Genomic DNA, 12,683 nt, shown 5'->3' with positions numbered 1-12,683 from the left:
GTGCAAAGGGCCTGGCCAGGTGGAGCAGGAGATGATGGATGTGGTTTTACTACAGCCCCACAAATCTCCCAGTGAGATGAGAAGAGAGGAGGAGGAGGAGGAGGAGGGGGGGGGACAGGGGCCAACTCGGGCTGGCTCTCTCTCCAGGAACTGAGAAATGAGAACACACTATGTGGGTGTGTGAGAGTGCGTCAGACAGCGGGAGAATGAGAGCTAGAGTATGTCTGTATAGGTGTGTGTGTGTGTGTGTGTGTGTGTGTGTGTGTGTGTGTGTGTGTGTGTGTGTGTGTGTGTGTGTGTGTGTGTGTGTGTATTCACTGAGACAGGGAGGACGAGAGAGAGACAGAGAGAGAGTGTCTATAGGGGTGTGTGTGCATGTCTGCATGCATGCGTCAGAGTCCATTTGTGTGTGTGTGTGTTTGTGTACACACTGAGATGGAGGGGAGTAAGTGTATTAGTTTCGTTATTACGGCGTGTGTGTGTGTATGTGTGCTGTGGCTGATTACTCATGTGTCTGATTCCTTGTGCTGCGTCAACTCTCAGGCGTTTGGTTTGAGACGCCGTTAAGAAGGCATGGAGCGCCCATGACCCGTGACCAAGTCAACAAAGGCAATTAACGATTCTCAGATTACATCAAGTCTATTGCATTAGGAGAAACCATTCTTTTGGATTACACTTTAATGCCTGCACTCCGACTGTTAAAATTGCTCAGTGTTCTCTCGCGGCGAGAGCCGCGTTAGGCACTGAATGTACAATGGGGAGACACCATGGCATTTGGACAAAAGCGCCGTCGCCACCTTGGGATTACCCCTCCTTGAATTCTGCCCGAGCTCTGCATGTGAGGATGTGGGCACGAATGTGTTACGGGCATGTTATAATGCATTATACCACACAGCAGAACCGAACGGAATAAATAATACTGGCGTTATAAACCTTGAGGAGGGCTACATGAAATGCCCTTGTTGTTTTTGAGAAGTGAGGCGGCTTTCCGTGGAGAGGGAGGCCAGGGCCACTCATTTGCATTGACGCCAGCTCATTTGCTGCCTGCTGACAGGCGATCCATGTTGAGGAAGCGATACATGCATTTGCATAGCATTGAATCTTCCCGTGTAGATAACCTTTGCTGGAGAAAAGCGGGGTTAGAGCTGTCTGGTCCTTTTTGAGTCTCCTCCTACTGAGAAGCACGAAGCCCGTGGTTCATTTGAAGCCACGTGTGTGTGTGTGTGTGTGTGTGTGTGTGTGTGTGTGTGTGTGTGTTTTGTTTTTGTATCGTTTTATGTGTCGGGCATTCATGCATGACTCAGCTCATCCACCCCTTGTTTATGAGACTGAGGCTCGTGTGTTTGTCTGAGAGCGTCTGTCTCTTTGTGGACGTGTGTGTGTGTGTGTGTGTGTGTGTGTGTGTGTGTGTGTGTGTGTGTGGACAGCATGGCAGGTCATGGTCAGACTGGTTGCTCATAAATCATCGCTGTGTTTTGTGTGTGTGTGTGTTTTGTGTGTGTGTGTGTGTGTGTGTGTGTGTGTGTGTGTGTGTGTGTGTGTGTGTGTGTGTGTGTGTGTGTGTGCGCATGAAGTGTCACAGACTCACCAGAGTGTTTTTTGGGTCCAGATGGAGGTATCAGGGAGGGGGCGGTCTCATCTGCTGGACACACTCACAAGCCCACACTCACGCGTCCATGAACCTACCTTCTCAAATTTTCTCTTTTTTATCAAATACACACATATAAGCGCACCCATTTCTGGCCAAAAAAACTTTCACACTCTCTATCTTTCTATCTCTCTCTTCCAGACACAACAACACACACTCACACTTGTGATACCTTCTCTAATCTGGAGATCATTCATTAAAAGTCAGACATGCTCTACTTTTCTATGAAGTTTTATCAATTACTGCACTGAATTTTAACTAATTTTCTCAGCTCAAGGTGCAGACACACACACACACACACACACACAGACTCCTCCCATTGGCATTGATTCTTGAGTAGACTAATTAAATTAAGCAGGAGTTCTAAGGGCTTCATGAGATAGGAGGAGGAGGAGGAGGAGGAGGAGGAGGAGGAGGAGGAGGAAGGTCAGTGGCGGGGGCATCACCCTCAATGACATAAGCCTTTTTAACCCCCTTACGTCTCCGAATCCCTGCATGTTGTGGCATTTACCTCTGCAGCGTGTGACGACAGCTCCTGAGGTGTCTTCTCCCAGCCCTCCTGCTGTGGGCTCATTTAGCCATCAGCCTCCTGACAGTCGAAAGCGCACACACACACACACACACACACACACGCACACACACGCACACACACACACACACACACTTTGTTTTCCTGCAGATGCCGTTGCCAGGTTTGCTGTCTGCCACTTAGCTCAGAGGCAGCCCTGAGCTTCCCTCTCTTTTCCTTCTCTCTTCCCCCTCTCTTCCCTCTCTCTTCTCGTCTCGCATCGTTCCTCACGTGTTGTCAGATGTCAGAAACTTTCCTCAAGTGCTGTTTTTTTTATTTATTTCTTCTCCTCAGCGCTTTATTCTCCTCCAGTGGCGTATGGTCTTAATTGCTATCGCCATTTTAGGAAAATGTACTGTATATGCGTGTGGAACACCCTGAACACAGACCCAGGTGTTTTATTTTGGCTTTCATCCTTCTTGAGTCAAAGCACCTTTTTTCGGGCGATCACTTCCTTTGTTTTTAACCTAGTGTCACTTTGTAAGGAAGCGCCATTTTTCATGTTCCATCCAAACCCATTTTAGATGACTCAGGAAAAAAAAAGAAATAAAAATAGAAATCAGTAAAAGCTTTCACCCCCTCCACACCTCCGCCATCTGTTGTAGCCTTTCCCCTCCCCTTTAAATTTACACAGATGTCAATCAGACCTGCTACTTCAAGTCATCACGAACTCTTTGCCACGGGAAATGTCATTGCCACCACACTCATTCTGGCGTGGTAGATTATATCTCTCTGCACTCAGCCACCTCTCCTGTAATTGCTGGCTCTTAGGCTGTAGATTGAGGTAATGGCCTGGCTCACCAGGTGGCAGCTGGTTCCAGGAAAGGTCAAGGATATTTCGGGCGAGTTCGTATGTAGTTTGGGGGCAACAGAGACGGCCCAGATTGTAGTCTCTTGGTCTGTGTGTCTCTCTTAATCTGTGTCGGAGTTCGGCCAGAAGCATTTACTGATGGTCAGTGTTTTGGTCTCTTTGGTCACGAGGGGGGAGCTCGTGTGTAAGTGCCTCTGGATTAGAGTGATAGTAGTTACAGGAGACTAAGAGATAAAGCAGGAAGCACACACATTCACGCACACACACACACACACACACACACACACACACGTAGATCTTACGTACTCATATGCAACTTTCCCTTTTCTCCCTCCGTCTCACTTAAACACACTCACACACACACACACAGTTGCACTTCTCTCCCTCCGTCTCACATAAACACACACACACACACAGTTCTCCCTCCGTCTCACATAAACACACTCACACACACACAGTTGAAACTACAGGAATGTGCTCACAAATACATGAACACACATTTACCAGTGCAGTTGGACTACATTCGTGCTAGTTTTTTTAGATCCATTAAAACAAGATGAATGTCCATGAGCGTTTTAGCACATGAAATAGTATTTTGTCTCTTGTCTTGTTAAGGTAAATCAGGAATAAAAGTGCCAGTTTCCTCGCCTGCTCTCCGTAATCAAGGGAGAACTGGCACTTTTTATAGGCCACTAAATCTCCAGACGTTTCTGAGACTAACGGCTCTTTGAGCAACTTTTGCTTTTCAATTTGTCAGGCTTTATTTGATTTCTTTCCCTCTGATTTAAGCCTTTGTTCTCCTCGCCCTGTTCCCACAGTTGAATTACGGCAAGCCATAGTGGCCATGATGAACCGGAAGGACGAGCTCTCCGAGCAGAATACGTGAGTTTGTGTGTGTGTGCGGCCTGTGGAGTTGTCTGTGAGAGAGACTGCCAAAAGCAATTTGTGTTTGATGGCGTCCTTTTGCATTCACATTAAAAACACAAGAGTTTAGTTATTTCTTGAGATGTTGATTTGGAGTTGTGTGGTAGGCTTTAGGAGCCAACAGAATAATTAATGAGTGATGAATCTAGTAGTAATTCTAACTTTAGAATTAATTAATTAATTGGGATGCAGTGCCATTTTTTCCTATCCCAATACTCTATTAGACAACCCCAGTCTGACCCATAGGTAGTTGTCCAAACAGTAAAGGCCCACACTCATTGCAGTGTCAAAATGTAAGAAAGAGAATGGTTACATTGATGGTTAAACACTGGTTTTCTGTGTGTGTGTGTGTGTGTGTGTTTGTGAATGTGTTTATGTTTATGTGTGTGTGTGTGTGTGTGTGTGTGTGTGTGTGTGTGTGTGTGCGCGTGTGTGTGTGCGCGCTACAGGTCACTGCGCAGTCTGTTGGATGGGGAGATGGAGCATTCAGCTGGACTCAGACAGGAGGTGGACACCCTGAAGAACAAACTTGCTGAGCTGGAGGAGAGACACGCCGCCAAAGTCCAGGCCCTGGGCAGGTAGAAAACACACACACACACACACACACACACACACACACACACACACACACACACACACACACACACACACACACACACAGATCCCTGGGAGCAAAGGGTGTCTAAATAGTTTGCTGATTTTAGACCAATAATCCATAATGACTTTAAAAGGAAGATAATCAAAGTCATTGATTTATCAGAGGAATGTACATTTTCAGTTGATGGTTTTGCGAAATAAGATCTAAAATCTAAGCCGTCCTCTCTCCATGAGCAAAGGTGGCTTACTAGCCCCAAGCATGCTTGAAATATAGATTTAATATGTGTCGTAAAAGGAGGTAGCTAAGTGGCTAGCATTGCCACTCACCTGTGGATGGTACCGCTACTTTGACTTGGAATACTTTGGATCCTGTGACGCACACCACATTTTGCAGACTGGACAACATAATTTTATCTCTCTATTTCATTCTTGTTGTTGTCAAAATTAGTAGTCCTTCACACATAGTTCTAATTCATAGTATCTCTGTGATTGGTGTCATTGTCAAAGTTTTGAGTGAATATAGTTTGTGTGTGTGTGTGTGTGTGTGTGTGTGTGTGTGTGTGTGTGTGTGTGTGTGTGTGTGTGTGTGTTGTTTGAAAATAAATCAATGAATACACTAAGGGCATTTTTGGATGTATTATAAACTCACTCTCCTCAAATTCTGGAACGTGAATGCTGTTCTTTGTAACATTTTCTGAATACAGACATAATCTCTGTATTCTTAGTGTGTAATACCAGTAATTTTATTCCGTACATTTCCAGGTCTGTCTAGACACGCAAACACGCAAACAGTGTTTCACACAACTGCATTCAAATACACGCACGCACGCACGCACGCACGCACGCACGCACGCACGCACGCACGCACGCACGCACGCACGCACGCACGCACAGACACGCACACATACACGCACACATACACGCACACATACACGCACACATACGTATCCGCCATTTTCCTCAGAACCACATTTCACCTGTCAGTGTGATGAGTTTTTTTTTTTTTTTTCAACAAAAGAGTTGGGGGTGCCTCTTGATTGTTACATACCCAAGCTATCTTGTCAGTTTGTCCTCTTTGTCCATTTATTTTTGTTTACTTTTGGGCCTTCATTCTTCCTCTGTCACTCTGCTTTAGACCTGATGCATTCACTTAAGCCCTCACCTCCTCTCAGACCGGCTGCAGTCAATAGGGGCTAAAAATAAGGAGGAGGAGGAGGAGAGGGGGAGGGGGAAGAGGGGGGTTGAGCGGGGGTGTGGGAGCTGTTGGTGAGACAGAGCTTTGGCTGGAGATGTCTGGAGTGCAGCTCACCAGCTGGTCCTCATTGATTGAGCTGTGCTTTGTGAAAACACGCGTGTAGACTGAGTCACACGTGGATGTCAAATGTAGGCGTGCACATTCACTCTTGCATGCATGTACACACACCTTTGTTTACCTTTGTTTGTGAAAACATTTACTTAACTAGGAAAAATGAAATCATGGATCTTTTCTCTTATGGCAGTGAATATCTGCATATTGAGGATGCATTACCGCAAGAAAATGCGAATCTGATTGCGCCACAGCAACCTATGCAGTTACATGGACGCTAACACTTTGCCCTACGAGAGGAAGGTTTGACTCTCCTACCACTTGTTGGATAAGCAATAAATATGATCTAACAAGGCACAGGGCAGCAATTCTGTAACACTAATGACCCATTGACATTCTGGCACACACAGTCAGACAACACACACGCTGCTATTCAAATATGAATCAGTCAATGTTCAAAATGAGGTAATGGATTATATTCATTGTGTGCAATGCACCTTATCGAGATCTAGGAACTCAACCATTTAGTTCCTCTGAAGAACGTCTGTTGTCTTTGCCTTCTATCCACATCAGGACATGGCAATCAAGACTCTTTTCATTAGCGGAACCTCATTAATGGAATGACCTGCCTAATGCTATCCAATCAAGTGACAACCACGGTTGCCTAACTGACTTTTGATGCAAGTTAGTCTATAAGGCTGGGTATTAGCATAGGTTTTGACAAAAACTAATGTGTCCTAGGGTGTTTTAGAGCCTCATTAGTTAGCTAGCTGTTGGCTTGTACGTAGGTTATCATATACTGCTCAATAACGTTACAAGCCGATATACTGGTGCTTGTTTCCTGCGATTCAGAAAAATCGTAATCGTCTCCAGTATTATAGCTTCCATGGTGTTTTCTGGATGTCAGTTCACATTCACAATTTCCATGTTTGTTTTTTTACAAACAAGTGGTATTGCACTTATCTCTTACACGCTGTTTGGTACATTTTATGTCACCCACTTGTATAGGTGAAAAAAGTATGAGAAGGAAAATGTTTTGACCTCTATTCTCCCTCTTCTTGGTGTATTAAATTAGTTGTACAGTGTGCTTGAGTCCAACACAGTGCCCTTGCTTGTGTGTGGGTGTGTGTGAGTGTGTGTGTGTGTGTGTGAGTGTGAGCAAGCAGATTCATTTAGCCCAGCGTGGGGGGGGCTACCTGTTGTGGGGAACAGACGGCTGAGTCGCTGGAGAGCCTGGAGAAAGAGGGTCATCCTAGTAGCCGTGGCAACTAGCCAAAGGAAGGACGGTGACTGGGAGACCACACTGACTGTCAGCTGCCTGTGACATATTGGGCCTGGCGGGTGCGTCAGTTTAGCTTCTGCAAACGCGCTGATTTTTGTCATGTCATAATGCCAGGGCCAGCCTGATGGAGGCAAAAGGGGAAGAGAACAACAACCAAATGTCTGAATACATTTGACCCCAAGCCCCCTCGGTCAGAGAAGGCAAAGTAGTGTAGTAATGCTGATGCTTGACTTCGCCTAATTTAATGGTGGGGGGTCCCTCTCCGTAATGGCTGGCCTTCCATTATGCTGCATGCTTGACATTTTAACCGGCTGCTCTGCCCCGAGGCGGACCAGAGGGGGATCCTCCATGTTCTGGCAACCCTGGCGTCATGCATACTCATTAGACCAGTGCACGGCTCCCAGCCCTCTCCGCACCCTGCCTAATGCGCCCCAGGCCACTGGGACATGTGTCTAATTTACACACACACACACTCACACACTCACCATTACATGACTAGCTCACAGTTAGCTGAGCTGGTGTTACTACTCAAAGACCTCCCAGAAGGCCGTGATGGAGGTGACCGTGGGATGCATGTCGACTAGACCCCCCCCCCCACACACACAAACACACACACCACCACGTCTCCTTCCGTCTCGGCTTTCGAGGGGAGGGCCTGTAGGTCATGCAATCCTCGTTTGATACTTTCGCCCGTCTTCCAATTCCACTAATGGTCTTACGGTTATGGAATCCATTTAGCTGTAGTGCTTTTTAGCAGGAGGCATGTCCCCCGCTGTAGCTGCGGCTCCGGGCCTGAGGTGGTGACTCCTGTATCTCAGTGTGAAGGAGGATGATCGGCTGATCGGCTGATTGCTCCTTCCCTGGTGAGGAGAATGGGGCATGATTTACATCAGGTGCCTTTGTGTGCTTCCTTTTTAAACAGGAAGACTTGACATGATGGGGGGCCTGCATGGTGTTCGCATGAATGGAGGAAATAGAGAGCAGGTGGAGTGTATATGGGCTTTATTTGATTGAAATTGATCACGTCCAATCAAATCAGTTCCACCTCACAAACATGAAAAAAAAAAAAAAAAACGAATCAAGCCAGAGGTCGCCAGTCAAAATGAAAATCATATCCGAATAGCTTTATTCTGATTAGTCAGTTGCTGCCCACCAAGTTTGTGCTCTGTGGACTGATGTGTAAAAGAACATGTGTTTCTGTCTTTGTGTGTGAGAGGTGCAGAGCAGCATCCTGCAACCCGTGACACTTCTCGACTTAGTATTTTATGTTCAAGGCAGAACAAGAGAAGCCCTTTTATGCAGAGACCTTGTGAACATGAACCAGAAAACCGGGCTTCCGCTCCTTTGATTAAGCGCAAGCCCCCATATCCATTATTCTGGCATTGTCATTCCGGGCCTTTCCGCGTCAGGGAAATCACTGAGTGAAATGTATCTAATTACCCCACAAAAGAGAGTCACGGAGCTCCACACAAAAAAAAAAAACAAGGAAAAAAAAAAGAAAAACTGGCGGCGCATGGTGTGCTACTGACGCTGTCTGCCTGTGGTGGTCCTCATTAGAGCAGACAGATCCTTGGCCCAGGGCTGTTTACCTCACGGCTGACATCTTAACCTTCTTCAGGGCGTCTTCAGAGAGGTGTTTATGTCCGACACCCGCAGCCCCTTCCTCATGTGGGATGCTAATTCTCAGGTTTAAGGAAGAAGATCCTGAGTAATACCAGCTAAAGTGAACACTAAGGGTGCCCAGAAGGGACAACGAGTGGTTAGCGATGAAGAGTCAGAGCTGAACTGCTGAGCCTCCTACCCATCTCGTCGCCCCTAAGATCTGCCATTTATTAGCTTTAATTAAATCTGGGTGGAATTGTGCCAAGCGCCAAAGCCGGGGATGATGATGGAGGATCGTCCTTTTGAGAACGTTCCGGAACCTAGAGGAAGTCTCCTACTCTGCTCATTCATTGTGCCCTGGAAGAAAGGAAGGTGATAAGCGGGGTACAAAAGAGCTTCGGCACAAATGGATAAGGTGCGCTTTTTTTCACCGAGATGGCGTCACGGCTCGATGTTGATAGATTTTCCCCTTTTCTTGTTTCGTCACCTTCCCTCGCCCAAGCAGCCATAATCAGTCACGCAGACACACTCAGGCACACACACACACAGACACATGCAGGCACACACACACACACACAAACTCAGACACAGACATGCATGGAAGCGCATTCCCCTCCAGTCTCTTGTCTCAATAAACAGTGATAAAAATGTTATCTATGTGTTTGTGTGTTTGTGTGCCGGGGAGAGAGAGACAAAGAGGGGGGAAAGAGAGAGAGAGAGAGAAAGAGAGAGGGGGAAGGAGAAAGAAACAATGCCTTGAATTTAATTGTTTTTATGGTGCAGAGAGACCCTGTTAGTCTGTGCCTTTATGCTCCTCCTGAGGGCCCTTTTCTCCAACTGAACCGGCACCTCAGCCCTGTGTCTGAAGTCCTGTGGTGGGAGTTTGTGCTTTTGTAACACAACCTCAGAGCCTGGGAGTGTGTAGTACCTGTGGTACCTCATTACTCCAGGAAACCCAGTTAGTTTTTGCATAGCAGGGAGATGTAGAGCAGTCAGCAGTCAAGTGATGGATTTGAATAGAGTCCAATGGGGAAATATGATACTGGGTTCCCTTAGTCTGCTGACACAGAGCAGTATGTCTGTTGAAATCAGCAGAGTCTCTACTTGTTGACACGCAGCTATGGATGATGTATTACAGTGACACCTGATGTCTGTGAATGTGAAATAAGGAGAGGTTCTTTTTTTTTCCTGTAGACACAGCAGAACAACTCAAGCAGCCATTTTAAGACTTTCTTTATGCCTGCCCTGTGCTGGTGGTCATTCGTTGCTATGGAAACTAAACACAAAAGTCCAGTTTCTAGTGAGGTCCATTTTATGGTGCATTGAGTTTTCTGTTTTGTCTGCGCTGTCGAGACTGGGCAGGTTATGACAGTTTAGTCATATCCTGTCTGAACAACTTTGTTTTTCAACCTCAAAACAGATGTAAAATCACCACGGGAACTAGCACAGGGAAGAATTGGTACCCTTATTTTAAATAAATGTTATCTAAAGACATTCAATAACATAGCATTTTTTTTTACAGCATTTTCAAATTATTTTTAGCATACTCGATTTTTCTTTCATTTTAATTTCATCTGCTCAATAAAACAGCTCTCAGACAAGATGAATTTCATACATTATGTGGTTTCATTTGTGTATCTGATGATTTAACTGCACCAGAAGGGATTTGCCATCTGATCAAATTGCATATTCCTGACTGTGTTTGTCTTTTTAAAAGTGTGTCCTTGAACACATCCCTGATTGTGTTCCTGACTGCTCTGCCTCTCCTGCCCTTGGTCTTGACTAAAGCCAGCCTCTCCTTGTTGTCTTCCAGAGAGAACGAGGTCCTCAAGGTCCAGCTGAAGAAGTATGTGGGGGCGGTCCAAATGCTGAAGAGGGAGGGTAACCAAGGCAACGACGGTAAGACACCCACCGCTTGAGTTCACCATCAGGACACTGTACCATTGCCATAGCATGCTAGCGGCCAGAGCTGAGAGCCTGTCTGGCCACTGAGGTACCGAACATTTGCTCCCCAGCACTGCTCGTTTTCCCCTGGTGTGGATCCATACTTGGTTGTTTCACGCCCAGTGTTTGAATTAGGCCTGGTTCTAATGATTCATTAGCCCTGTTCTGGGCCGGGCTCACTCATTAGCTTCTCCTTGGTGCCTTTTAATAAAAGTTAGCTTGCCCGAGGATGGTAGCATGCTGTGCAAAGGGTATTCAGATAAAGCGACTTCTATCAAAGGCAAACAAAGTTAACATGGCAGATTTCAGTCAGAGAATAATCGCTAATTACATTAGGGGGACGTAAAAAGGTAGTTATCAGCTTCATGGCAGAGCGAATCCCCTCAGGTCCTTTCCAGCTGCCGCCTCAGGCACAGAGGAATAAGAGGGTGACTAGAATAATCGCCTGATTTAAAAACTGTTCTTTTTCATGAATATACTTCTATTGGGGCATTAGTATCTTGTGACTGCACAACACTTTGTGGGTGTCAGTCTAGCGAGGTCCAAGTGAGTGTCTCTCTTTCGGCAGCCGATCTGGCCTTTCTTTTTAAATGTCTTTTTTCCCCTCCCATTTGTAAATTGTAATCATGATATGCCAGGCCCCTTTTGAATTAGCTGTTCAGCCATTCTTTTTGTGTGCGTTCAAAGTGCCCCAGCAGAGCAGAGGACGGGACAAGCATTCCAGAAAAGCCATTTCACAAGTGCAACGTGACTGCAAGCTTTGGACAAAAGCGACTGCTAAATTACTTAATGTAAAATGTTGTGAGCCGTGTAGCACTCGACACTCACCTCCGCCTCTTTGACCCCCTCAAGATGACCCGGCACTATCCCTCGCAATGAGACATTTGCATGTATCCAACACATTCCATAAAGCGGAGATAAATGTGTGGCCCCTCTTGTGTTGGGGCACGTCCCGGGGGGCCTGACTACCTGGGTTGTCTTTTCATCACACGGCCAGTCACAGGGGATCTTGCCTGGTCATAAAGCTGCTTTGTGTATTACCGTGAGTGGGGGGTGGCCGGTGAAGAGCTGGTTGGCCTGTGTGTTCAAGCTGCTCTCTCTGCGGGTCTCCCAATTTGCCCCATCATTTGCCGTTCCATGCTGCCTCTTTTCTATTCTGCCCAAAGGATGGGAAGATGGAAGCCTTTGCTTGTGAACAGAAAAGATTCCTCCCCCATCCCCCACCCCCCAGTCCCCTCACACCACCCATTCCTTCTCCCTCCCATCTTGGTTGCTAACAGGGCTGCCTTACTATTCACCGCTTTGATGTTGACTCGCAGCTGAAGATTGTGGAGATGAAGGGAAGCATGTGAAATTTGACTCAGAAGCAAACACAATCCACCCCACCCCACACACACACACATACCCCTCCACACCCCCCCCACTGTTCCCCCCCTTCTTCACCCATGTCCTGTCATAGAGCTCGCTGATCATATTAGATGCTGATGTTTGAAGGCATACATGTAGTATATAAAAAAAATGTAGTTGCGATACTCAGCTTCTCAGACGAATCTTGACGATCTGAGGCCTGCGCCCCGTCTGATTTCTGAGCGGCGCGGTTTAGTTAGAAAGACTCTTCACCGCAGACGCGCTTTGCTGCTCCGCCTCGTTTGCTTTACTAAGTCTGCGCTCCAACTTCGGCCGTTCACCCCTCTGCACGCACACACGTCTCAAACGATCTCCCATGATGATTAAAACAGCCAGAAACAAGGGGTCAGGCAGACCGACAAAGATGCCTAACTGCTCTGTCGATTTTTGGAGCTCCTGCCGAGCCCCGGCTTTGCCGTCGGCCTCCGCATTTCTCCACCTTTGAGGGATTTGGGTCAGGGGAAGACAAAGCGGTAGGGGATCCCTTTTAAGATTGCCCCCACGTCTGCAGAGACGGTTAATACACCCACTAAAGCATCAACACCTAGGCTTTCCTGTTTAGATGAGTGTTTGTTGACTATCTCCTCTCTTCAC

General features: G+C 46.6%; 1 protein-coding gene across 1 annotated transcript in view; it reads left to right on the top strand.

Annotated features, from left to right (window-relative positions):
- The window catches only part of snx29 (sorting nexin 29), a 100,514-nt gene that overhangs the window by 12,045 nt on the left and 75,786 nt on the right, over window positions 1–12,683 (top strand). Inside the window, exons 12-14 of the mRNA XM_012838967.3 lie at window positions 3,846–3,909; window positions 4,401–4,529; window positions 10,552–10,637. Of these exons, the coding sequence (XP_012694421.1) occupies window positions 3,846–3,909; window positions 4,401–4,529; window positions 10,552–10,637 (279 nt within the window). The remainder of the gene's footprint in view (window positions 1–3,845; window positions 3,910–4,400; window positions 4,530–10,551; window positions 10,638–12,683) is intronic.

Source organism: Clupea harengus, chromosome 23 (assembly GCF_900700415.2).
Source record: "Clupea harengus chromosome 23, Ch_v2.0.2, whole genome shotgun sequence".
Classification (NCBI taxonomy): Eukaryota; Metazoa; Chordata; class Actinopteri; order Clupeiformes; family Clupeidae; genus Clupea; species Clupea harengus.
This window is presented reverse-complemented; position numbering and strand designations above follow the sequence as displayed.